General features: G+C 50.6%; 11 protein-coding genes across 11 annotated transcripts; 5 read left to right on the plus strand and 6 right to left on the minus strand.

Annotated features, from left to right (window-relative positions):
- Positions 1 to 503: 503 nt before the first annotated feature.
- On the minus strand, positions 504 to 1907 carry BDZ99DRAFT_568683 (aldehyde reductase II). Its single transcript, XM_033727809.1, has 4 exons — positions 1862 to 1907; positions 927 to 1806; positions 807 to 866; positions 504 to 744 (listed from the first exon to the last, which is right to left on the minus strand). The coding sequence occupies exons 2-4, from the start codon at positions 1794 to 1796 to the stop codon at positions 622 to 624; spliced, it is 1053 nt and encodes a 350-aa protein (XP_033580457.1). The 5' UTR covers positions 1797 to 1806; positions 1862 to 1907; the 3' UTR covers positions 504 to 621.
- A 574-nt stretch (positions 1908 to 2481) lies between these two features.
- On the minus strand, positions 2482 to 3956 carry BDZ99DRAFT_438694 (vacuolar ATP synthase subunit C; the record flags this gene model as incomplete). Its single annotated transcript, XM_033717631.1, has 5 exons — positions 3593 to 3956; positions 3439 to 3533; positions 3294 to 3385; positions 2745 to 3237; positions 2482 to 2685 (listed from the first exon to the last, which is right to left on the minus strand). The coding sequence occupies exons 1-5, from the start codon at positions 3888 to 3890 to the stop codon at positions 2482 to 2484; spliced, it is 1182 nt and encodes a 393-aa protein (XP_033580458.1). The 5' UTR covers positions 3891 to 3956.
- Positions 3957 to 4103: 147 nt separating this feature from the next.
- On the plus strand, positions 4104 to 5526 carry BDZ99DRAFT_381223 (glycine cleavage system T protein; the record flags this gene model as incomplete). The annotated part of the gene is made up of 2 exons (XM_033715224.1): positions 4104 to 4459; positions 4506 to 5526. 2 exons carry the CDS (start codon positions 4104 to 4106, stop codon positions 5524 to 5526), a joined length of 1377 nt encoding a protein of 458 aa, XP_033580459.1.
- A 1870-nt stretch (positions 5527 to 7396) lies between these two features.
- BDZ99DRAFT_517749 (uncharacterized protein) lies at positions 7397 to 9989 on the plus strand (the record flags this gene model as incomplete). Its single annotated transcript, XM_033725209.1, has 5 exons — positions 7397 to 7550; positions 7607 to 7780; positions 7839 to 9581; positions 9634 to 9665; positions 9744 to 9989. The coding sequence occupies 5 exons, from the start codon at positions 7397 to 7399 to the stop codon at positions 9987 to 9989; spliced, it is 2349 nt and encodes a 782-aa protein (XP_033580460.1).
- A 1624-nt stretch (positions 9990 to 11613) lies between these two features.
- On the plus strand, positions 11614 to 14375 carry BDZ99DRAFT_438705 (dynamin family protein-like protein; the record flags this gene model as incomplete). The annotated part of the gene is made up of 7 exons (XM_033717632.1): positions 11614 to 11782; positions 11839 to 11860; positions 11907 to 11920; positions 11979 to 12274; positions 12321 to 13392; positions 13461 to 13843; positions 13902 to 14375. The coding sequence occupies 7 exons, from the start codon at positions 11614 to 11616 to the stop codon at positions 14172 to 14174; spliced, it is 2229 nt and encodes a 742-aa protein (XP_033580461.1). The 3' UTR covers positions 14175 to 14375.
- A 313-nt stretch (positions 14376 to 14688) lies between these two features.
- On the plus strand, positions 14689 to 15530 carry BDZ99DRAFT_517751 (uncharacterized protein; the record flags this gene model as incomplete). Its single annotated transcript, XM_033725210.1, has 3 exons — positions 14689 to 15013; positions 15085 to 15222; positions 15409 to 15530. The coding sequence occupies 3 exons, from the start codon at positions 14689 to 14691 to the stop codon at positions 15528 to 15530; spliced, it is 585 nt and encodes a 194-aa protein (XP_033580462.1).
- Positions 15531 to 16600: 1070 nt separating this feature from the next.
- On the minus strand, positions 16601 to 17026 carry BDZ99DRAFT_348838 (uncharacterized protein; the record flags this gene model as incomplete). The annotated part of the gene is made up of 1 exon (XM_033714471.1): positions 16601 to 17026. A coding segment is annotated over one exon (426 nt), but the record flags the coding sequence as incomplete, so codon positions are not given.
- Positions 17027 to 17422: 396 nt separating this feature from the next.
- BDZ99DRAFT_381951 (uncharacterized protein) lies at positions 17423 to 18118 on the minus strand (the record flags this gene model as incomplete). Its single annotated transcript, XM_033715263.1, has 1 exon — positions 17423 to 18118. A coding segment is annotated over one exon (696 nt), but the record flags the coding sequence as incomplete, so codon positions are not given.
- Positions 18119 to 19318: 1200 nt separating this feature from the next.
- BDZ99DRAFT_381716 (uncharacterized protein) lies at positions 19319 to 19963 on the minus strand (the record flags this gene model as incomplete). Its single annotated transcript, XM_033715251.1, has 1 exon — positions 19319 to 19963. The coding sequence occupies one exon, from the start codon at positions 19961 to 19963 to the stop codon at positions 19319 to 19321; it is 645 nt and encodes a 214-aa protein (XP_033580465.1).
- A 244-nt stretch (positions 19964 to 20207) lies between these two features.
- Positions 20208 to 21530, minus strand: BDZ99DRAFT_496476 (uncharacterized protein). Its single transcript, XM_033723446.1, has 2 exons — positions 21329 to 21530; positions 20208 to 21275 (listed from the first exon to the last, which is right to left on the minus strand). The coding sequence occupies exons 1-2, from the start codon at positions 21508 to 21510 to the stop codon at positions 20264 to 20266; spliced, it is 1194 nt and encodes a 397-aa protein (XP_033580466.1). The 5' UTR covers positions 21511 to 21530; the 3' UTR covers positions 20208 to 20263.
- A 1187-nt stretch (positions 21531 to 22717) lies between these two features.
- Positions 22718 to 24369, plus strand: BDZ99DRAFT_568691 (uncharacterized protein; the record flags this gene model as incomplete). Its single annotated transcript, XM_033727810.1, has 4 exons — positions 22718 to 22995; positions 23055 to 23486; positions 23542 to 23856; positions 23912 to 24369. 4 exons carry the CDS (start codon positions 22718 to 22720, stop codon positions 24156 to 24158), a joined length of 1272 nt encoding a protein of 423 aa, XP_033580467.1. The 3' UTR covers positions 24159 to 24369.
- Between the last annotated feature and the right edge of the window lie 68 nt (positions 24370 to 24437).

The following is a 24437-nucleotide window of genomic DNA, read 5'->3' on the forward strand; positions in this document are numbered from 1 at the left end:
TGAACTTGGATATATCAGCAGTCCCCGAGAACTAACAACACAGAGTCAACCCTAGGAATTTTGATGTGAGCATTTCGTATATGGCACGAAGCTACGGGTAAGAGAAGAAGTTGTTTGCAACAAATTCAATTCGTTAATTTGGACTCGAGCTTGCTACAGAGACAGGCCATTAGCCTGTGCACACACGTTTAGCACTGCTTGGGGTACCCCCATGGGATTTCAGAAGGGCTAGGCGCGATGTTCAGTTCCAAGCAGTGCGAATCACGCTGCTCCTTGGCTCGCTAGCTACTGACTAGCTGGGGCACTCCTCACAGTGGTGTCAAGTGAGCAAGATTGAAGCTAAGCAGTGGTGAATCTGTGTGCCTAGATTTATGGCCTAATAGTAGCTTACGGCAAGAGTGCTAATGCATAGTTTTAAGATAAAATTCTCTTCCTAGCTTTTTGGTATGTTGCTGAATAGCCTTAGAGAGGACGTCTTCAAAACCCTTAAAGTGATATAGATTACTCTACGAAGGAAATGTGGCCCTGTATTTCAAATTTCAAGCAATCCACTCTAAGCAATACTTTCGATTTCACGACGGAGATCTATACCAGGTGATACATTCCATTAAGACTCATAATTCATTTCCGTTCATACTCTAGGAGCTGGCTGACACTATCAACGACCATCTTTTCCATTGGTATCCACTCCTTTATACCCAAAACCTCCGCCGCCTCAGACGTGTCTACGTCATGATATTTATCCTGTATCCAAATGTATCAGCAAGCGTCGGAAAACAGCATCACTACATAGAACTCAAACATACCACCTGCTTCTCATCCGACGGCCTCAACTGCGGGAAATTCTTCCTCACAATATCCGCAATCTGTTACCCGTCAGCAACTCCCCCACCCTCCTCAATCCAGGCCAAGAGGCAGCAACTCACATCACTATACACCATCCCACCCCCCCTCAGCACCACCCTCCTCCCCCTCCCCTCCTCCGCCCTCTCCAACGCCCTCACATGCGCTCCGGCTACATCCCTCACATCCACCCAATCCGGATAATCCACCCCCGGCAACGCTCCCCCCTCCGCAACCCCCCACACCAGCCCCGTACTCCAGCTCAACCCCGCCGTCCCCCGCGCCAGCGGCAGCACATACGGCCCACCTATATACGTCGGCAGCAGCACGCACAGCCCCCAACTTGGCTTCTCCCGCTCCCACAGCTCCCACGCCGCTTGCTCCGCGAGCGTCTTGCTCGCCATGTACGTCACAAACGGCCGATACACCTCCGGCCAGCGCGTGAGGTCGAGGCCCGGGTCCGCGGCTTCGGACCGCGTGATGGGGTTCCAGTCCGCGGACGTGTAGGTGTACCCGGGCCGCGGGTGCTTGGCGACGTCCATGACGGCTGCGAAGCTGCCGGTTAGCACGACGGTTTTTAAGGTGGGGATGGAGAGCGCGGTGGTGAGGAGCGCGGTGGTGCCGGTGATGGCGGGTAAGAGCAGGTCGCGCTCGACGTCTGTCACTCCGATGGCGAGGGGGGAGGCGATGTGCACGATGTGGGTTACGCCCTCTAGCGCTTCAGAGAAGGCGTGGGGCGCGAGGAGGTCGGGGACGAGGGTGAGTTCTAAACGCTTGGAAACGATGTGCGAGGCGAAGTGGGATTCTATACCCGCCGCCGAGGAGGCAGAGCGGACGGTAGCGCGGACGCGGGGCCCCTGGGGAAGGGCGAGGAGCTGCGCGAGGACGTGCTGGGCGACGTGGCCGTTGGCGCCGGTGGCGAGGACGAGGTCCTCGGGGGAAAATGAAGACATGTTGATGTTGCTGCTTTGGGGGGAGATGTTAGGGAGATCTGAGCGGTCATGTGATTGTAGCTGACCGGAGAAAAAGTGCGCTAGGCGCTGCCAGAGTTTGTAGAGGAAGCCTATAAGAAGCAGAATAGGTAGAGTTAGTGACATTATATAGTATCGTGAACGTTGGGGAGTATTATATATGGGGCTTGGTGTATATTTACCTGTTCCGCGCTTGATGACGGGCTTAAACGCCTTAAAAGCCGACAATTTCCACGTGTGATTAATAATATCATTTGATCGAAGCAGTGGTCGTTTTCGGTGAGGTAGGGACGCGAGGTTGAGGATCGGCATGAGAAGTTGCATGGCATTCGAGTAAGGACGCTGTATTCCGCGCTTTATACATTGCCTAGGATGAAGCCTACGTATTAATTTTGCTCGGGCCCAAAAATCGTGGAAGTCATTCCATGGAATGATTATGAGTTCCGATGGTCTACGTTGAAGTTAGCATCCCTAGCATCAGATATTACAAATGAACGATAATGTTTTCGTTTTCGTCCACAGATAGAGACAAAAGTTAAGCTTGATCATATTTAGCATTATCTTCTGCAGTATTGCTACAAACCGGTTGATCGAACCGCTTTCAAGACGCCTCATGAACCAGTGACAGATTCCAACCCTTTTGTCGGAAAGGACGCGCCAATTCGCACTACGCAATCTCGAACTCGTAGTAAACATAAGCAGAATACTCGGTGCCTTCTCCCAGGTGACCTGCGGCTTGCATCTCGGTGGCTGTGGCTTGGTCGTCTTTCTTTACACGTCCCTTGCTATCGCGTCCGAAGGCGTTTCCGCCTAGGTATGAGTATTGAGTGTCCAGAGAAGCTTTTGCCTTCTTAGCATTTTTTGCGTTTGTCTATGATAGCAGTCAGTATATTTGTTAAAGATCGAGTAAAGTTCGTCGACTCCACTTACTTGTATTAGCCCGCAAACAAAATCCAAAGGCAAGCCGTATCGCAGGACAGTCTCGACGAAGACTCGTAGTGCAAGTACGTGTACCCAGATCATAGCACTTTCGCTATAACCAGTCCTCCCTAGCCTGAGAGCCTCTCCCCATATTTTCCTCTCGTCTTGATTCAGTTTGTCCACCTCCTTTGCCTCCTCCTCTTTTCCACCGGCCTTGTACTTGTAGTCTCTAGGTGTCCACCTCTTTTCCCTGCATTTGTGGACGAAGTCTGCGCTGTGCTTCTTGAATACCACTACGGCATAAAGGATAAATTCGTCGTCTGCGGCCACTTGGTTGGCGGAGCGTGGTACGACCATCTCGGAGAGGGTTTCGTAGGACTTGAGGAAGTCCTTGGCCATGGGTTTCGGAACGGCGATTAGATGGGTCTCTAGGTATTCAGAGTCTTGTATCAGGGATGATCCGGCCACTATTGAAGCCAGTGATCGTGTTGAGAGGTTGCCTCTGTGATATCATAGTCAGACTCCCGACCCGGAAAAAGAAAGTTCACCAGATCTTACGTCTGTCTCCGTGTTGCTGCCGCCAGATTCGTCTTGACTGCATTGTATTGTTGGAACTTGGCCTTCACATCGTTGTCTATGCCGGCAATTTCCTGATAAAATTGTGTGAGCTCTAATATAGCTGGATATCTTCTCGAATGCGAACCTTTTGCAACGAGTCTATCAGGTCCGCTATCGACTTTTCAGCTCGATATTTGACCTTGTTCCAGGAAAAGGTGCGTAGGTACTGGTCCACAGGCTCTATGAGGTATTATAAGCTTGCTGAAGCTTACATTGCAGCTCGAGAAGCTCTAACGTACTGTCGTTGATCGTCTTCTGCTGCTCAATCTTCCCCTCATCGCCATCGAGTATAGTCCGCAACGAGTCCCCAATCTTGTTGACTACGCCCTCACAAGCAGTGTCGAGCTTGGCCAGATCATCTGCCTGCTGTACCAGGGCATCGAGAGTGCCAATCTTGAAGGTAGGAATCGCAAACGGGTAGGTGGTGCCGTAGTCGGTGACGGCAGCTCGCAGGGCCGTGAGAGCCTCGTCGTGGTCACTGGAGGGCGTTATCGAGGTCGGCAGAGATACTAGCAGGTACTTGGTGCCTTTGGACATGGTGAGGGAGCTGCACACACGGGCTCAGGCGCAATTGCTGGGGCTATGGGCGGTGTTGCGTGGTAGTCTACTCCGTCGTGTCGGCGAGATCTCCAAGCTCTCGCGGTGGGGCTGACCCGTGTCCGTGGTCCATGCCTCTTTCGTCACCCAAGGTCCCGCTTCCACTCCAACATTAGCTCCGCTCTTCTTCAGCACCACCACTCTTGCACCAAAATGTCTGCGAAACGCGGAATACGACTGCTTCAGCCCGCCATTGCTGGAGCTGGACGACTGGCCTCGCACCCCAATTCTGCCTCCAACGCCCTCCATACTCTGCGCCCACTATCTACACCGTGTAGAAGACCGAGGATAAGCGTCCGAACACCGTCCGCGAGCAATGCTCTCCGCTTTGCGTCTTCACAGGCAGACGAGCCAGCCAAGACTCCTCTATACGATCTCCACGCGGCTCATGGCGCAAAATTCGTGCCGTTCGGAGGGTATGCGATGCCCGTCCAGTACGGCGACTTGAGCGTTGGGGAGTCACACCACTGGACGAGAGAAAAGGCCAGCTTGTTCGATGTGAGCCACATGTAAGTATTACGTATAAGAAGCTTGAATGGCATTGACTAGTTCTAGGGTCCAACACCACTTCTCCGGACCTGGTGCCGACGCCTTCCTTTCACTCATCACGCCCTCGTCTCTCTCCACCCTCAAACCCCACCACTCGACCCTTTCAACTCTACTCCACCGAGAGACCGGAGGCATTGTGGATGATACCGTAATCACCCGGCTAGACGCCACCCACTTCTACGTCGTTACGAATGCTGGTTGCAGGGCTAAAGACTTGGAGTATCTCCAGACGGAACTCGCTGCGTGGAAGGAGGCGGGCAACCCAGATGTGAAATGGGACGTGCTGGAAGGACAGGGTCTCGTTGCGCTACAAGGCCCAGCCGCTGCAGATGTTCTTGCCTCAGTAATCGCAGATCCCGAAAAGGTCAAGCTGGACGAGCTATACTTCGGTCAATCCAAGTACGCAAGTATCCGCATCGCAAATTGGAACACCTCTCCTGAGGTCCTCATTTCTCGGGGTGGATATACCGGCGAAGATGGGTTCGAGATTTCCATTCCTGGCTCCTCCACCGTCGCGGTAACAGAGAAGCTACTCAGTGCTGCTCCTGACGCAGTAAGGCTCGCTGGATTGGGAGCACGCGACAGTCTCCGACTTGAAGCTGGCATGTGTCTTTACGGCCATGACCTGGACGACTCCACCACTCCTGTCGAGGCAGCTTTGGCGTGGGTCGTTGGCAAGGACCGGCGCGCTGAAGGTGGTTTCCACGGCTCGTCCGTTATCCTTTCTCAGTTGAAACCAAAGAAAGATGGCGGAAATGGAGTGACCCGCCGACGTATCGGACTCGTCGTAGATGGTGCACCAGCTCGTGAGGGTGCCTCGATCGTGGATGCCGAAGACAATGTCATCGGGACAGTCACATCCGGATGTCCGTCTCCGACACTGAAAAAGAACATCGCCATGGCGTACATCAAGGACGGCTCGCACAAATCTGGGACTGAAGTTGCAGTCCTGATAAGAGGGAAGCGGAGGAAAGCGGTGGTGACGAAGATGCCATTCGTCCCAAGCAAGTATTACCGTGGTCCTTGATAAGACCTGCACAACTCTCGTCCGACATCTTGCTCTCTGACGCTCAACGCGGCGGACAGCATCTGAGACAGTGCGATTGTATTGAAAGATGCCCTGGCGGCACGACTCGCATTCTCAATAGCCTCATCATGATTCAACCAATCACGGGCCCTGGCGAACCACGTCCTGAGAGATCAACACTCAGTGCTCGACTTTACTGCTTTCTCAATTGCGGCCTGCGATCGATTACTGCGTTGGGATATCTAGACATTCGGGAGAGATCGCAAAGATCTATGAAATCACACAAATTCGAATCTAAAGATCGCACTAAGACTTCATGCTTAAGATGGGTGAGACACGATGTATAGCAGGTGTCCGTGAAATTGCAGCTATGTTATGTCTAAGAGCCAGTTCGACTGCGTAATACGGTAGGGTGCTTCAGAGCGTGTGAGCCGCATTCAGTTTAGTGTTGCATAACTTTCAATCACACGCTGCCATCATGAATCCTGTTCGTTTGCGCATCGTATCTGAGCAGCGTGCCAGGCCCAAGATACGGTAGTGCCAAGCGTAGACACGCTCACATACAATTCCCCATCCACGCTTGTGAGATACGAATTCGCCAGATTGGTGGAATCTCAAAACCGCAGCGTATGTGGGACCATAGCTTCCCCCCTTTGCTACCCTCTTCTGCGTCCTAGATGGAAATTCTAAGAAGGTAGATTAATTGTAAAGGGCTATAAGATGCTACACTCCAATTTTAAAAGATTTAATTTTTACAGTTTTGCTGAGTAATCGCCGAGTTGACGCTGAGTGCACGATAACAATACACGCTCGAGATGCGCTAAAACCTCGATGACTCCGTGCGATACACTCTCTGAAGCACGCTACCGTATTACGCAGTCGAACTGGCCCTAAATGTCTCCTAGTATCGATGTCAATCCTCGGGCTCTCACTTAGTTCGAGTAACTGGGCGGAACAGATGTAGTTCTTATCACTCTCCCTTCTACCAAACTTAGTCCATCCCTCCTTCTATATATTTCTATAAGAATTGAGGGTGTGGGTATTTGTTTTTACATTAAGCATTCGATATCAGAATCAAAAGCTGATCAACCGTATGAGATTACAGAGGCGAGTTTATGGCCCGCAAAAGGGGATGACTAGCGAAGGCGCTAGCACTAATACCAAGGACGAGCCTAATTATCACCCCCCTTTTTGCTGGATTCACACCCCCCCCTTTCCCAGATTTAGCCTAGCTCCGGCCCGTATTAATATTGTTCCACCGATTATATTCACTCGCTTGCGCAAATTGGAAGGATGTATACACGAATCGGAAAGGCTATACAAATTGGAAAGGATGTATTCACTCTATCTACTCTAGCTAGTCTAGCGGAAAGCTCCTAGATGGCCACCTCTTAATTGCGGATTGAAAGGAACGCCGTATACACTATTATACCAAGGGCTTACACCTAAAGATCCTTCAGGAGTAGATAGAGGGCCATCCTTAACGGCTGGTTAACTGTTATAGACTAAAGAAGTACAGCCCTAGGTCGCTGTTAGGGTGCCTGCTTATCCAGCAAAGAGGTCCGGTATTATGTTGGTGAATTAAAAATTATTATTAAACACAATCATAGTCTAAGCAACAGCCTAACTGGTGGAACAAAGTTGTTACAGGCCGGAGCTAGGCTAAATCTAGGGGGGGTGATATGTAGCAAAAAGGGGGGTGATAATTAGGCTCGTCCAATAGTTAGCAAAGCCACTAGTTAGTAAGCTGTCGTACCTTAGGTAATGACATAGCGTCAGGGGTTTCTCTGGGAACGGAAATATGCATATCTAGGCCCTCAATTTCCTTGCCTTTACGAAGTGCACTCTCACTTCTTTCACAAACTCTACTATGGGCGATATCGAAGAAGGGGTTGTCCCCAGTGAGTACGACGGCGCAGATACACTCAAGAGCGACAAAACACCCCAGGTTGGAACGCCCGCCACTACCGGAGATGAGTCTAGATCAGAGGCGATGAATGGAGATTATGGAAATATATCTACAGGTAATTTTGGACTTCCTCTTATCCTATCGACGATTCGTCTGATGTAATCATGGTAGATACGGGTGGTGTTGCCAAACCGTCATCCATACAGATGAGCAACTACGCCACATTGGCGCGCCTTCTCACTGATGAGAACCGAGAAATGCTAGACATCGTTACTAGCCTTGCCAGATTGAACATCAGGAAAAGTGTCATCTCTTTGCCGCAACTCGTCGTTTGCGGCGACCAGAGTACAGGTCAAAGCCCCGACTCGTCCCAACCCTCATCATTATCCCTAATACTCGATAGGCAAATCTAGTGTGCTTGAAGCTGCGACTGGAATTGCTTTCCCCCGCAAGTCGGGGCTTTGCACCCGATTCCCGACTGAGATTAGTCTGCGCCGTGATGATATCCGTATAGTCAAAATCCAGATCAATCCTCACCCAGACACTCCCAAATTCATGAGCGACCGTATGGAGCGATTCAATGCCATTATTACTGATTTCAACGACCTTCCACGCCTGATAGCAGAAGCTCAAACCGCTATGGGTGTTGGAGAAATGAAGACCTTCGCCAAAGACGTGCTTTGCATCGAAATGTCCGGACCAGATTTGCCCCATCTCACTCTAGTAGATCTTCCCGGTCTTATCAAAAATGCGATTGACGGAGTCACTCCAGCTGAGGTTTTACTTGTCAACGAGCTCACCGACGAATACATCAAGCAACATCGGGCGATCTGCTTGCCAGTCATATCAGCGACGCATGACTTTGCCAACCAAGGAATTGTAGGAAAAGTGCAGACGTATGATGCTAGCGGCAACCGTACATTAGGAATCGTTACGAAGCCTGACAAGTGTGAACCTGGAGGAGGCGAAAGCAAAGCCGCAATCGCTCTCGTTCAGAACAAGCGCGTAGCGCTGAAGCTTGGCTGGCATGTCCTCCGAAATAGGAACGAAGATGAAACGAACCGTAACACCAACATCATGGAGCGAAACCTCCAAGAGAAGCTCTTCCTGAAGAGCGGTGGATGGGTAGAGGTTTCAGAAGAGCACAAGGGTGCCGAGGCGCTTTCAAGGAGACTAAGCGAGCTTCTCATCAGGCATACCAAGAGAGAGCTCCCGAATGTGCGGCAAGATGTCGAGGCGGAGTACGCAATGAGGAGCAGGGAACTGGAAGCAATGGGGAAAGCAAGGCAAGACGCTGAAGCATGCAAAGACTTTCTCCTGGACCTTAGTTTTAACTACGATCGAGTCTGCAAAGCGGCTGTAGACGGTCATTACGAAGGGGCCTTTTTCCAATACGATGACACCCTACACTTCAACGACAACAACAAACTCGCCAGACGTCGCTTGCGAGCAATGATCCAATACAAGAACGTTGGTTTCTCAGATATGATGCGTGTTTGGGGCCGCAAATACCATATCCTGAGGGCGGATGATGCAACAGCAAACGATGAACCAGATCCAGCGGAGTTGACAATGAGGACTGAGTGTGAGAAGCCAGTGAAAAGATCTCACGACGAGGCCCTGGATTGGGTTGAGAGGGCGCTCATTCGCAGCCGTGGCCGTGAACTCCACGGAAACTTCAACCCACTTATCATAGGAGAGCTACTGTGGGAACAATCAGCAAAGTGGCACCAGCTGGCCAAAGAACACCTCAACGACGCTTTCAGCATTTGCACCAAGTTTTTGAGAGACCTCCTCGATGTGACATGCCCTAGCGACGTCACTAGCCGCGTGTGGACTGGAATCTTCGAAAAGAGGATGAAGGCAAAAAAACAAGCGGCTGTTGATGAACTTCAGCGTCTCATGGATGAGATAAAGAGCCAACCGATAAATTACAATTACTATTATACCGACATGGTCACCAAGAACAGGGTAGCGCGCCAGAGGAAGCTTTTGAGAGATAGCATAGAGAATGGAACGACTTCGAAGGTTATCGCTTTCACGGAGTGCGGCGTTTCCCATACGGTCAAAGACGTCGATGTTGATAAAGTGCTGGACCACTACACGGAAACCTTCGGTCGGGACGTGGACGAGTATAGCTGTGAAGGTGAGTAGTTCCAGCGCCTGGTGAGATAAGAAGTGACTAACGCTGATTTAAGGCATCTTGGATTGTGTCCTTGCAATCTATAAGGTTCGTTGTCCTACCGAGGCGTATTCTTCGCTCGGCTCTCATTTACGTTTCACTCTCGCTAACTAAAAGTTTGAGTAGGTCCACCAAAAGACCTTCGTGGCAAACGTGACCACCCAGGTAGTCGAACGTCATATTGTGCGCGGACTTGAGGACATTTTCTCGCCCAGGATGATTGCCAAGATGCCGGATCACGAGGTCGTGACCATCGCGTGCGAACCCGTTGAGACGAAGAACTACCGGGCCATGCTGGAGGAGAATGTCAAGAAGCTGGATGAAGGGAGGGAGCTTCTGCGGGAGATTGTGCGAACAACCGCGCAAGAGTGATATGCGGAGCGTAACGGCGCACATGGGTGGCAATGCATGGACCCGGAACGATACTTGGCAGACCTTCGTGTTTGCTGTCGGCTAGAGATGGTTCTATCAATCTCATTAGAAACAGGACAAAAATGAACAAGCCATTTATTCGAGGGTAAGGGTGGAGAATGGTGTAGTGCTAGGGCAGTTATCTTTCGTAGAAATCTTCATGGCATCGCTCCGGAACCTTCGATATGCGCTCGTCTTCGGAGATTTAGGTGAGAAGTAAGTTTTGTCTCATCTAAGTTCTGGCCAGCTCAAAGATTTGGTGGTTAAAGTTGTGTAACAGGGAGGGTACTCCCTGATCTCAATTTGCGATTCAAAACTTGGTGCGGATATGTGCATATGGACCACTTCCGACTCATCTACGCTCTTAGCCGTCTGATACGGTACTGCGTTGGCACCTCATCTTTGTAGGAACTTTCTGCGTTTGTATGACTGGCCAATCGGCGGCGCTTCCCTGCAGATTCTCTGATGCCACCGATTCCGGAGCGGAGAATGTTTGAGTGCACGGGCATTTGTCTTTCTTTACTCTTCATGCCACTGCTGGAGACCTTTCGACATTCTCTCAATTTCACACGTCTAGATGACAAGTAAGGTTCTTCAATCTGAAATCGGGCTAGATCTCCAGTGATCTCGATCGATCTCCTCGAGAAGGAGCAGATTCCCTGATTTGTGCTGTGTAATAGTAAGGGAATTTCTTGATCTCAACTGGTGGTATAATTTTGGGACCGGATAGCTGCATACGGGCCACTTCCGATGCGTCTTTTATCAATCACGCCTGTAGCCGCATGAAACAATAGTGCGTCGGCATTCCATCTTTGCATGTACCCTCTGCATTTGTATGACTGCTCGACTTGCGTTTCCTGCAGATTCCCTGCTTCTGCATCAGGAGCTGCTCGTTTTCCGGGCGTTGCGTGAAGCTGATTGGCTCGTCAAGCAATATGCTGGTTTGACCAAGAAGTGCGTTCCAGATACAGTGAGTGGGTGCCCTCTTCTGAGCTTATAAGGGAGTATTTCCGCTGCTTTCTTGAGGAGTCTGGCATCATCTCTGCGCTTTTCTGGTCTACCTTTAGAAATTTTGGAAGTTTCGGATGACATCGCTGCTTTCTTGGTTGATGGATCACGGTCAAGGTATGTGGGCCACTTCTCAATAATTCCCCCTTCACTGCATCTCTCCTGTGCTAGGGCAAAATTCCGCACACATTCGTGTGCCACTGGGGGAGGTGAGACGGTGAGATTTCAAGTCGGTCAAAATTGCGTACCTTCCACTAGTATCGATTTCACAAATGCTATCGGAATACTTCCAAAGGTGACGAGTGATTGTACGCCCGCAAACTTCTGTCACATAAGCTCGATCTTGCTCTCGCTTGGCAACCTTATTTCAACCGCTACTGCCGGCCACCTCACTCTCAAACTAACCTCATCAAGTTTTCGAAGGCATCACGCCCGCAACCATGGCTAAAAAGCATGCAGCTGCGAGCAGGACGAACGGCACGTCGAACGGCCCATCGAACAGCACGGACAAGAGTAATGGAGCTAGCGAACAACATCAAGGTACACTTTGAACGTGCTTGGTTGCGACAACACACTAATGATATCTACAGAACGGCTGGCCATCAGATCTCCCCGAGACCTGCGAAATACGGCTTCGCTTGAGGGCCTACAGACCGAGGAGCAGAGGCGGGTCCTGGATGTCATCGCCCAACTCCGCCGTTGTAACCTGGAAAGCACGTTATCGCTTCCACAGCTCGTTGTCTGCGGTAAGCTTGTCCTCACGCCAATTTAAATCACAACCCATCTTATTTGACTTGTACAGGTGACCAGAGCGCTGGAAAGAGGTAAGTGTACATCAGCGCATATTCAGACAATAACTAACTTGCTTAGCTCCGTTCTTGAAGGTAAGCGAATAACTATAGCTACCAAGCATTTTCACCCACTTACATCCCTTGCACCTAGCTCTCACAGAGATTCCTTTCCCTAGAAATGACAACTTATGCACTCGGTTTGCGACCGAGATCATCCTGCGCCGCGCGGAGCTGGAGTCCCTAACCATCAAGGTAATTCCGGACGCCAAGCGAAGCAACGCCGAGCAGGACATCATACGCAGCTTTGTTGAGACTATCACGGACTTCAAAGAGCTACCTGGTATCATGGATAAGGCGATGGAGGTGATGGGTATTGGAGCAGATTCAGCGAGAGCCTTTGCAAAGGATGTTCTCAGCATCGAAATTGAGGGTCCGGACAGACCTCAGGTAACTCCGGTAGAGATCTTCGTTGGGCTGAGCTAACAAACTCTAGCTTACTTTGGTCGATCTGCCTGGACTGATCCAGAACGCGACTACCGGTGTCACTGACGAAGACGTGGAGATGGTTCGCAGCATCACCGAGAGCTACATTTCGCAGCCCCGAACCATCTGTCTCGCCGTCATTTCCTGCTTGAATGACTACGCCAACCAGGGCATCATTACTCGTATTCGTAAACATGATCCTAAAGGTGAACGCACACTAGGTATCATCACCAAGCCCGATCGCGTTGAGAAGGGTTCCGGCAGCGAGGCGGCCTTCATCGCCTTGGCTCGTAATGAGGATATTCGCTTCAATCTGGGCTGGCATGTTCTGCGGAACCGGAACTTCCAAGAGAGCCACTCGTCCTTCGCGGAGAGAAACATGGTGGAAGAAGACTTTTTCCGTAAGTCCAACTTCAGGGTACTCGAGCAAGACAACGTGGGCATCGATGCGTTGAGGGCCCGCTTGAGTCTTCTTCTCTTCGAGCACGTCAAGAATGAGCTGCCCAAACTGCGTTCTGAACTCGATGGAAAGCTGTCTGAAACGACGACTCAGCTCGTGAACATGGGCGTGAAGCGATCGGAAGCCAAGGAATGTCGAGAGTTCCTCACGAATCTCAGCCTAGAGTTCCATGGAGTATGTAAGTCTGCCATCGCTGGCCACTATGAAGGCACATACTTCCAGCCCAAGACCAAAGACGCCTTCTCCCCGCAGTCAACTGATGCCATTCGCCGTCTTCGGGCTTTGGTACAGATGATGAACGAAAAGTTCGCCGCCCGATTTCGCACTCATGGACACCACTATTGGATCGAGACGGAAGAGACCAAGTCCAAGGCTAAGTCCAAGGCTAAAGAAGATGGGTCAAACGAGGTGGAGTCCGACGGTTCGAAGGCTTCTTTCCTGAAGAACATGACCCCAATCATCTTGACGGAGCCAGAAGCTATCAAATGGGTGAAAGATGCGCTCACCCGATCACGCGGACGTGAGCTTTCTGGCACCTTTAACCCCTTACTCGTGGGAGAGCTCTACTGGGAACAGGCCTCGAAATGGCGCGAGCTATCGACTGATCACTTGGAAGATATGAGTAAGTTCATTATTTGCAAGCTTTGATGAAGTAAACGTGTTAGCGATTTCTAATACGACAAAAACTAGGCCATATCTGCTCTACCTTCCTCACCATCCTTCTCAAGGAGAAATGTCCGAAAGACCTTTACTCGCGGGTTCGCTCAATAATTCAAGATGCTCTGAAGGAGCGAGACGACAATGCATACGCGGAGCTCGAACGCCTCATGGCTGATCTCAGAGAATATCCGATCAATTACAACCACTATTATCTGTCTGAAGTCCAGAAGAAGCTCATGGAAAAGGAGAATCTTGCGTTTCAGAAAGCTGTCAAGGACGCTTCCACCGAGACAGAGCGTGGTGAAGGAGAAGAAACTCACAAATCTACCCATGTGGACGTTGGGCAGCTTGCCAAGACCTTCCGTAAGACGATGAGCGGTGACGGCGACATGGGACAGCATAGCTGTGCGGAGGTAACTATGCCATCCCTAGCTTTTACTTCGCATGCCAGCTCTTCTAACACGTTTGAAGATTCTCCATAGAGTCATCGCTATCTACAAAGTCCTGCACAAGGTCTTCGTGCAAAACATCACGATGCAAGTTGTCGAACGCCACATCGTGCGCGGTTTGGAGAACATCTTCTCCCCCGTCACGGTCAACAGGATGACAGATGAGGAGGTTGAGGGTATTGCGGCTGAGCCTGCGGCGGCCAAACGTCACCGAGCGTTCTTGGAGGATCAACTCAAGAAGCTTAGTGACGGCCAGCGTATTCTGAAGGGAGTCATGCGAAGTACCGCTGCTTAGGTATATGCACATTACCCTTGCTGCCGTCCTGGGTGCTTTGACACACTTTTGCAGATCAGATTGTGGAAGTATGGTCCTTTGAGTGTCGTGAATGCTCAGGATCAGCTCAGACGGTGGAATAATGGTGTACACATACGGGCATGGGGCGCTTCGGTAGGATATCTTTCGTATAGTACCTGTCACGAAATCAAAGATGCTACCACTATCGAGACACTTTCCATTCATATGTGACATCGAGTGCAGTGCTTCCTAGTACGTTGGTGGACATTTCTTACCAACATCATCGGGGCCTCAACATGCTTCCAATACATAGGTGCCGGGAAACCATACCGGTTAGAGGCGGCGTTGTATGGTCTGTATTGACTGACCGCACTGCCCATTCACCCATTCGCGTCGCTGGCGTCATTAGCGCCGCCATGCCACAATATCTCTTCTGCTCTTGGGCATCCTCGTACGCCGTGGGTCCTTCCAACTTCTTCCAGCCTCGCGATCAAGAATTTCACGCAGGCTCATCATGGATCCATCACCTTCCTCAGCTTCGCCAAAGCCCAAGCTCGACATCACCGACAACGGAACCTTTCTCCGTTTCATCAATCTCTCCACAGACATCGAACTTCAGCAAGACTCCATGTCGCTATCAGAGGATGAACAAGCGAAGATCCAGGCATACATGAGCGAACGCACTGCAGATCTTGACTCCCCCTTCTGGAAAGAGCTGTCCTCAGATCCGCGATTCGCCGTCGCCTGCAACCAAAAGGTGGCGAACGACACTAGGATCTCTATTGTGAGTAACGGTGGTGCTATTTCCTTCAAGGACGGCCCGGGCGGTATGCCTTTTGGTGAGTGATTCTGTCAGGATACAATCTCTGGATACTGAAGTGATCCCGCTGACTCTCCGTGATTTCAACAGATCCAGCGTCCAACTTCGCGAATAACCCTGATATGGCGCGCGCGCTCTGTGAGCAGATGAATGCGATTCCCCGCGGCGAGTTTAATTATCACTTCGATGGGAAGGGTGTTTCTATGAGACATAAGAAATATAATCCATGTAAGCTCCCTAGCAGTTAGTACCATTTGCGTTTCATGGAACTGACCGGCTGCGTCTCGTGCAAGAAGTCCGCGCCGCTCAGCAATTGCTCTGGCTGCTACCTCATTCGCTATTGCTCGGTCGAGTGCCAGCTTGCGGACTAGAAGCGGCATAAGAAGGAATGCTGCGCTTATCAGAAGCAGAAAGCGAATGAAAAGGAGAAAGCGAGCACTACGGAAAGCGGTATCGTAAAAAACGGTGCCGAGAGCAAGAGCGTGGATGAGAAGGGCAGCGAGAAGAAGAGCGCGGAGGAGAAGAGTGTCCACTAATCGGCTCACACTCATGCTCTGGGTAACGAACGGACTGTTTTAGAGGACAAAGCATACAGTTTGTTGAAGATCTTGAGAGTGAGTCGAGATGCTCCAAATAGCAAACGGGTATCCTGTCGAGAAGTGGCATCACAATCTGGAAACTACTAGAGCTTGAATGAAGTGCTCGACCGAAGAGAAAGCAGGATTGCATACTTGAGACAGTTGGGAACAAACCTTTTCCACAGGTTATAGGTATACGATGAGATCGTCTTGCTAGTGTAGGCATCCTATCCCAGCACAATCACCGTGTACATGAATAAGATTCTATTACATGCTCACACCCGCTGCCGGCCTCGACTTAACCTCGAGCCCTTCATGAACCCAACAAATTCCCCAGGCTCTCAAAGCCGGTATTCAATATCTACGATGGGAAAACCGTCATATTGCTTCCCAAAAGCTTCGGCGATGGCATCGTCCTCTGGTAAGAACTCGCTGCCCTACCTCTTGGAGAGCTTGAAAGACCGACCCATACTTAGGAAATATCAGGGACCTGAACAATCCCCTACGGGCAGAACTCCAGTCTGATCCACGATTCTTGCAATGCACCAAGAACTTCTTGAGGCTTTCTTGCTAGAGACTGACTCCACTCCACAAGTAGATACCAGCACTACCTGTAAGTTGTGCAAGAAGTCAGCATGGTCGGAGCTTGTCCTGATAGCTCGTGTCCGCTACAGTGTGGTGGAGCTTTGACTCGTCAAGGTTAGGGTTTCGAGATATCTGCGATTGATGCCCAGCGTCGCAAAATTATGAGAAGGGTTTTGAATGTGCGATTGAGGTCTGAAACACTTTCGCTTACGTTTCTGAATCTGCTGACCCATTCGCCCGTAGCAGATTCGAGCGAGGGAAATCGGTAGGTCGAATTGTGATTGGAAACTTCTTGCTTTCTCCTAATCTTAACCATGCTGACCCCTTACAACGCTTCGAAAACGTGTCTGATTTGTGGTCATAATCTATCCAGTGTCCGTGCTGCCATATAAAGTCAGTGGCGGAAAATGGAAAAAATGGTAGGTACTCCCTCAGCTGACCTGCGCAATTCGAACTCCTAGCCATAATATTCTATCAACCCTAAGCTTCCTAGCTGATAGATGTGTAAAGAGTCGCTCATCCAGGTCGGTCTTGACTTCGTCGAACCATCCAGTGGGCCAGTACAATTGAGCCCAAATTTGTCTCCTAATCAGAAAGTCTTCCGGACAATGCTCCGTACCATTAGTGCGGCTATGCGGAAACTCAGAATTTTGATGTAGAGTTGAGCCCTTGCTTTTGCCCGCTAGCGTATTGAGGAAGTCTACGACCTTCTGCCACGGCACTGCGAGAAGTGGTTTCAGGCACGAGATTTTACTGAGAGCCTCCACAAAAATGAGCATAACGTGAATATGTGGAAGTACATTTTCATCCCCGACCCGTTGGAGGAAGACCGCCAGCGTGTTGAACGCCAAGCGCGCAGGCAGATAAAACTCGTGGATTCTACCGCAATTGAGCTCAAGCTTTTTGATCATAAGGTCGAACGAAGAGGATGGCTCCATATGTAATAATTCTTCGAAGAGATGGCGAGTTATTTCAGGTTCAGAACCCCACTGGAAAAGCCCTGCCACATTGGCCATGGCCGTACATAGTCCTTTCTTCTGCCACAGCTTGTTTCCTTCGCTGAGACTGCTGTCCAATGTCTCTAGATACATCGACAGGGCTCTATCGAACAGGGTGACATATTCGATGTCGTCTTTCATTGATTGATAGAAGAGAAGCTGATAGACGGCGTTGAACTGGGCATCCACAACGGATACTTGTGATGACCGAGCTGGTAATGAACGCAGTGACGGAATCCATCTTTGGTCCCACAAAGCCACCGAAGTAGACTCCCGAGATGCATGAAAAGGTTCTATGGAGGTCAAAGATTTAGCGTAGAGGAAGAGTTGCTCCGATATGTCGGGACGCGCGAGGATAGCGAGATGGTGCGATAGTCGGCCAACATTAGGTTTCGCTGCTGCAGTCTTCTGGTACCAGGAGATGGCCACTCCACGCCAGATCTCCCGAGCCTGAAGATCGTCGTCTTCGATGGCCATTCTATACCTCGCAAGATCACCAAGACATTCCATCCATGTGGTCTCAAAGGCCGGGAACGTCTCGTAAAATAGCCCGATCATGCGATATGCATGCTGAACAAAGCTCAGCATGAACTCGAGGCTGCCTGGTAGTTTCGAACGCATTCCTTCTAGAAGTAAGTGGATTCCATGTTTCCAAAGTCGGGCCGGCATAGTGTATTTCGTAGCAAGACCCCGTAGAAGTGGGATTGCCTCTGGATGTTGAGAGACCATAAAGAACTCGACATGATCGTTGATCAAGGCACTGTGGGCATCAATGACTGTCTGCCATTGGCGAGGATCTCCCTTAGCACCTAGGTATCCTTCTCGAGCTACTCGTGCACATCTAGCTTCGTTCGTAGTAAGACTGCCGTAGATGTGTTTAATTTCTGATGCAAGCTGCTCTGGCGAGACCGGGCCCGAGTCTATTTGCAATATTATGCCAGAGTATTTGTTCTCATGCCGCATTATGTGCACTATCGAAGATGTGCTTTCTGATTCGCTGCTTGGGGACGATGAAGATCGTGCTTCATGACTCTTGACAGACTTGGACCTAGAGAAGGTGGTACCGGAACGTATTGGGCTTTGGTCACGTGCTACACAGCCTGTCAGTCCACATCTGCGACGTGTCTAGGCTCAATGGTCATCAGGTGTCTTGCCTTGGTTCGAATTAATATCGAATTTACTTCTATCGCTGCTACTTTTGGTAGTGGCCTGGAAGGATTCGTGCTTGTCGCTAATAGGGTAACGATCCAAAGATTGAGCACCATCAGCCGACGCCATTTTGACTAGACTATTATAATGAGCAGAACTAAACACTTTAAATATAGGTAAATCGAGAGTTCTGGAGCCATGAAAATTATAAATAATGTCCAGTGCTTTTGAAGTTGGAGATGGGTCGCAAGGCTGAAGGCTGCTTCATGAGGCCGCCTATATGGCACTGCCACGACGCCTGTAGCGACATGCATATGCCTTGCAAAGGCGGCTTTATGTCGGCTTGGACAGCCTCATGAATTGATACGTCCGCATATAGGGCAACCTGATCATCTCCATGTCGACGTCGGACCTAAAATCAGCTGTCTGACTTCTTATTTGCTAAATAGCTACCCTTAACTAATCTGTTTCATTGCTACCAACCGCAATAATCGACATAATCCTTTGCTAGTCTGGCAGGGCGAACAGCTTCCAGTACGTACAGAGTTGATCTGCATAATTGGAAGCAAAGCAATATGCCACGGATCAGTCCAATCGGCCCGATGACGCCACTACAACTTACATTACTAGCAACCGCGACCAACAAAGACAATAAGCAAGAACTAGAGGGATGTAAAATGACAGAGTATGGCTATTGGGGATATCCATGAGAGACCTACCGAATGTGTCGAGAAGTTTAAGGACTTCGATATGGGTGAAGCTTCCTTGTTCAAGAATACTTTGTTATCGCTCAATCGAACAAGCTTTGCGGGTGCGTTTCACGAGTTCTTCGTCTGAGTGAACGTGTTGACTGTTTAACAGTAGGCGATGCCGCGATGCTGATATCGAGGTAAAGTCGTGCATGGTAGAGAATGATGATATGGGAGATTGAAGGGAACGCGTCACTCTTACCTATATGTCCTCCATAGAACCGGTATTGACTCTATGAATCTATCTCATCTATATCTAAGTGCTCTAGAGCTGACCCACCCACTCTCTTACCAGCTCATCCGGCACATCCCTCACAAGAACATGCACATGCTCCAACCCCCTCACGCTCTGCAACCCCACCGAGTTCTTAAACCACAACACATCCCCACCCGCCTCCCTCGCCCTCTTCCCAAACTTTCCCTCCACAAACCCCTCTACCGCCCTCCTCGCTTCATCCACCAACTCCCCCTCCCCATCTACCTCCAACGGATGCTTCAACCAAACAACAATATGCCTCACCCCCTCCTTGAGTCCATACGGCCAATCATTGACCAAGACCTTATAATCCTCCGCCTCGGCAAACGGTACAGTGCTCTTGACCGCGAACCGCGGCGGCCCCTCTGCGTCCTTCCCACTCAGCGGAGTCCATCGCAGCCGCTCTTGGAGCAGGAAGTTGGTTATGGAGCCATACTTCTTTTTCGTACTGGCGGACCACGCGAGATACGCGCGGAGGGAGGAGGGCCGGCGCTTAAGTTCTTCGAGGCGGTTGGAGGCGATGAGGGTGCGGAGGTTGGACCAGGAGTGGGGTGTGAAGGCGGAGTCGGGGAGGGAGAGCTGCTCCTGGTCGATTGAGGTCAGGTGGAAGGCTTGGTGTTCGGGTGGAGGGGGTGGGGCGTTGTTGGACGGCATGGTCAGGGTTGTGGAGAAGGGGGTGGTGATGGGATGGAGATTCGGACGGTTGGTAGTTAGTCTTGGCATGAGACATCGCGCATTTTTGCAATATACGATCCGGAAAGGGTTTCTCGTAACTGAATGCATCGAAAGGATATGGAAATAATCTGGTAGTGTATAATTGATAATGTGGTGTTGCGTTCAAAAGTGCGCCACCAAGCTACATTCATGATTTCAACGTATAGCCAATCAGATGATCAATAACCGATATATCATGTCTTTCATACTACGTAATTTCGTGATATCGTTTGATGAGCTTTAGGAGTCCAATTCCATCTCGTCGCCTCTCCTCCTAGCTGCAGCTTGCTCTCTCTCGAGCTGTTCGACGCGTGCCAGGAAGCCCTCCTTCCACTCCAAATACTCAAGCCGCCGTTCCTCGCTGAAGTAGTCGAGTTTCTCCTGCATCATGGTGCCTAGCCCGATCTCCAGTCGCTCGCCATCGCCATAGTCCTGCATATCCACATCCGTTCTTCGCTGCCGCCTCCTTAGACCAACAACAGCATCGCCGTCGCCCCTTGCGCCATTCTCTTGGCCCAATTCATCCTCTGCTTCTCCGGCTACGATGTTCAGATACCACTCCATTTGAACCCACCCATCGCTTTGCGCCAATCGCATGAACCGATCTATATCAGCTAACATTTCTTCCTCGTCTGTCTGTTCCGCCGCATCCATCCCACAGAGCACTTCTACAGTCTTATCTCGCTGCTGCATGAAATCTTCCGGTGTGGTCTCTTGGTCGGACATCCGCGCAAGTACGTAGAGGAGTAGTACAGCAATGAGGGCTGGTGTTTGGCTTTGCGTTATTGGTTCCGGTTGTGCCGGAGCTGGCGCCGCTGTAGCGCGTCGAGCGCGAGAGCTCGCGCGTGGTGTTGTAGCTGTCTGAGGAGTATTCTGGAGGGCGAGGATGGTGCATACGCCTGTATATACATGTGGTGTAGCTGCGGGCTTGGAGAAAGCCTTGCAGAGATGTCGTATAGCGGGCAAGAACCAATCGGGAGCCCCATTATCATCGTTCGCTGCTTTCTTAGATGTACCTACACCGCGTTTTGAAGGTGTAGGATGTTGAGGGGTTCCTTTTGCCGGTGTGCGCCGCGAAGGGGTTTGGATGGGCGTCTTTGTGGTCTTATTTACTTTCTGTGGTGTTGATGGAGCGCTACGATTCTGTCGTTGGGGGAGAACGGTTGTGAGGTATGCGTGGAGTTTCTTGTAGACCGGCGGGGCGCATGGTGGACGTGAGACTATCTTTGGTAAATCGAGGCGTTGCTTCAATCTGTTCATGTTAGATCTTACACGGACATTTAGTGTATCTCATAGAAGATATACCTCTCGCACGCTATTTGCGCGCACGCGTACGGACGCGCGATCTCCTCTTCCGGCTTGAGACTGCTGGCTTTGCTTCGCGACTGGGTGAGAAGCGCGAGCGCAAGGTTGATTAAGTCTGGAGGAAGAGGCCCACTGAGTGTGGGTATCAGTCCTGTCAAAGACTGTTCAATTGCTTTACTCATATCGTGAGAGGCCGCCGAGATGTGTTGTTGGTGTTGATGCGAGCAAGTTCAAAGTTTCGGCTTTCATTGGACCGATGCGCGGTCACGGGACGAAGAATATTCTCCGATCTTCAACACTATTCCGACCTCATCTCGTAGCCGTCTATCTCCCTATACTCATAACCACGTTGTGAGTGCTTCAAATGAGCGAGAGATAGGAAAAAAGGTAGTGGCCATGTAGACAGCCCATAAAAGTAACATTGGGAGGGTTCCAGCGCATGGAAATGCGCAGTCGATGAGAGCATACATTCCATTCATGTCGTTCTTATATCTCTAAAATATTCCCACTTCTCATATATATTATCCAGTTCTAAGGTCCGAACCTATTCTCTTAACTCTTCGGTTCTTCAGATCCCGGCTCTCTCATTTGTGAACATGGCGCAAGTCCAGTTTTCAGCGTCAGACAGTCATTATCATCCCAGCTTTTATCATTCAACGCACTCGAATTTGTAGAAATAGCGTCAAGTATAAAAGAACGTTTTTAGTAGGAATTAAGTGACTAAAGGTGTGAGGTGAGGCGGAAATAGTTCTGTTGCTCGTTCTCACCCACGTCGACATTTCCAAGCATAACATCATACGTTATTCACACCAACGTAAAAATCGATTTCAGCTCGCTGAATAAGGATATATAGTCTGGTTCATTTTGGTATCCCCAAACTAATTCGAGTAGCAGGCCGGTCGGGCGCAGTAGTAATGGCCCTGCGCTGAGTACTCTTCAGCGCGCCCCTGATCCCTTTGCAGAAGCAGCTACGTCCAATATGCAGAAGATTACTAAGGACTTGAGGCAGCCATCCGGGACTCGGGGTGAATTGATTCTAGCTACCCGAATGTCCCCATAGTATCCCCTTCTGCCGATAATCCGCATAGCGAACGGCAATGTGCGTGGGAACACGGATACATGCGGAGAAAGCAGCGATTTCTTAAAGATGCGCGTGTTCGAGCCGTCGGCGGCGCACAGAGGGGCGTCTATAAATACCCCCTCCTCTCCCCCGTCTTTCCTCACCTCACAGCTACATTCTCTCTGCACAACATTCCTTTCCATACAATCTCTATACTCCCTTCTTCGCTCCACTCTCACTAGTGTGCTCCCTGGAGGCTGCTCCAGTAGCATCTTTTACCTTCCGTTGACTCATTCTCAACTCCTCACCAGCAAACTCTCAGGGCCAATATGAAGAACTTCCTTTCCATCCTTGGCGGCTCTCTCGCCGTACTTATCTCCGCAGCCAACGGTGTCCCTCTCTTGGGCTCTAGGCAAGACCTCGGCTCCTATTGCGGTGAGCTTAGCAGCGAGCAGCAGGGAGACAACATTGATGGGGCGGCCGGCAATAACACCCACCTCATGATCACCAAGGACAAGTGCCACCCTATGATCCTCTGCGCTCCGGGTCTCGTCAACAATGTCCGTCATGTTAAGGTCTACTCTCAGTGTGCTTGCTATCTCTGGACGTAAGTTTTACATCCTTTCTTTTACCCTAATGGTCGGCGAATTAACAGAGCATTATCAGCAACCCGACTTGCGGTAGCACGGCCGAGGGCGTCGGCGTCAACTTGGATGTCGACCTTCCCAAAAACCTGGACAAGCAGGTTGGCTCCTACTGGTGCAAGCCCGCTCCCAACGACACAATCCCCGTGTCCATCCTCTCCGATGCCTCCACTACCGATCTCACCTGCAAGCTGGATCATCCAGATAGGAAACCCTTGAGTGAGACTTCCGCTAGCGAGGTTGAGAAGCGTGTCGCTGCTCCTGAATCTCTTGTTGATACTCCCGAACTGTCTGCGCGGAATGCTACTTGCAATTATGTCGCGGCCGACCATGATGGCAAGGGCACTCTACTGTTCCTCGACACAGAAGATGTGTGCCATGTCCTGCCACCAGAGCTAGATGATCGGGTCAGCTCTTTCAAGCTCTGCCCTGGCTGCGAGTGCGCCTTTTGGACGTAAGTTGTGGCCATATATCGCGTTTCTCCAGAGTGCTTCTAACTCTTATAATAGAGAGCCCAAGTGCTCCGGCAAGCCAGCCATCAGCGGGTATGGAGGCGATCTTCATAACTTGGCTGGTGCTTTGGACGATTCGATCAGCGCTTACTTCTGCCGCTGTGCTCAACCACTGCCACCCGTCAAGCGCGTTGAGTCTCAAGATCTAACCTCGCGCGCCGATACGTGCGGCTTCTTCACTACCGAACATGGAGGCCAGGGCAACTCCGGGTTCATGTACAAGGATGAGCAATGCCATACTTTCCCACCAGGGTTCGACAACGGGGTCAGCTCCATTCATGTCTCGGATAACTGTGAATGCTCCTTCTGGCTGTAAGTTAATATCACTCCCAAGCTTGCCTGTTCACTCTTGTTAATTTCACCACAGTGAACATCATTGCATCAGCTGGCCCGACGTCCGCGGCTCAAACGCCTTCAAGGACCTAGATGGCAAATTCGACAAGGAGCTCAGCACGTACTCCTGCAGCGGTACGGGATCCAACACCAAGACTGGATTCTTCTACGGTGGAGACAATGTCACTAGCATCGAGGCTAGGGACCCCTGCATTGAGTGCCCCTGCGATGGCCTCGACGGGCCATGTCATTGCGTCCCGAACGGATGCTGCTGCACCTAGAACAGTGTGGGCGTGCAGATCTGATGGGGGTGGGGGGTTCACGATTCAGATGATGATATGATCATATGCTCTCCGCCGCGGAAGAAATGGGGAGTATTGCGGGACTACACTCTCCGCTCATCTTTTGAGGATCGGCTATGCTAGGCAGAGGCATGAAAGGCTTTATAGTTAGTCTTACGGGGGTCAAGAACCCTTTTGAATGGAAAATCAGTATTAACTTCCTTTAACTTTCACTGTGACTACCTTCGTTTCCCTGGCTGTGCACACACAGTGCTTGAT

This window comes from Mytilinidion resinicola (assembly GCF_010093595.1).
Source record: "Mytilinidion resinicola strain CBS 304.34 unplaced genomic scaffold BDZ99scaffold_5, whole genome shotgun sequence".
Classification (NCBI taxonomy): domain Eukaryota; kingdom Fungi; phylum Ascomycota; class Dothideomycetes; order Mytilinidiales; family Mytilinidiaceae; genus Mytilinidion; species Mytilinidion resinicola.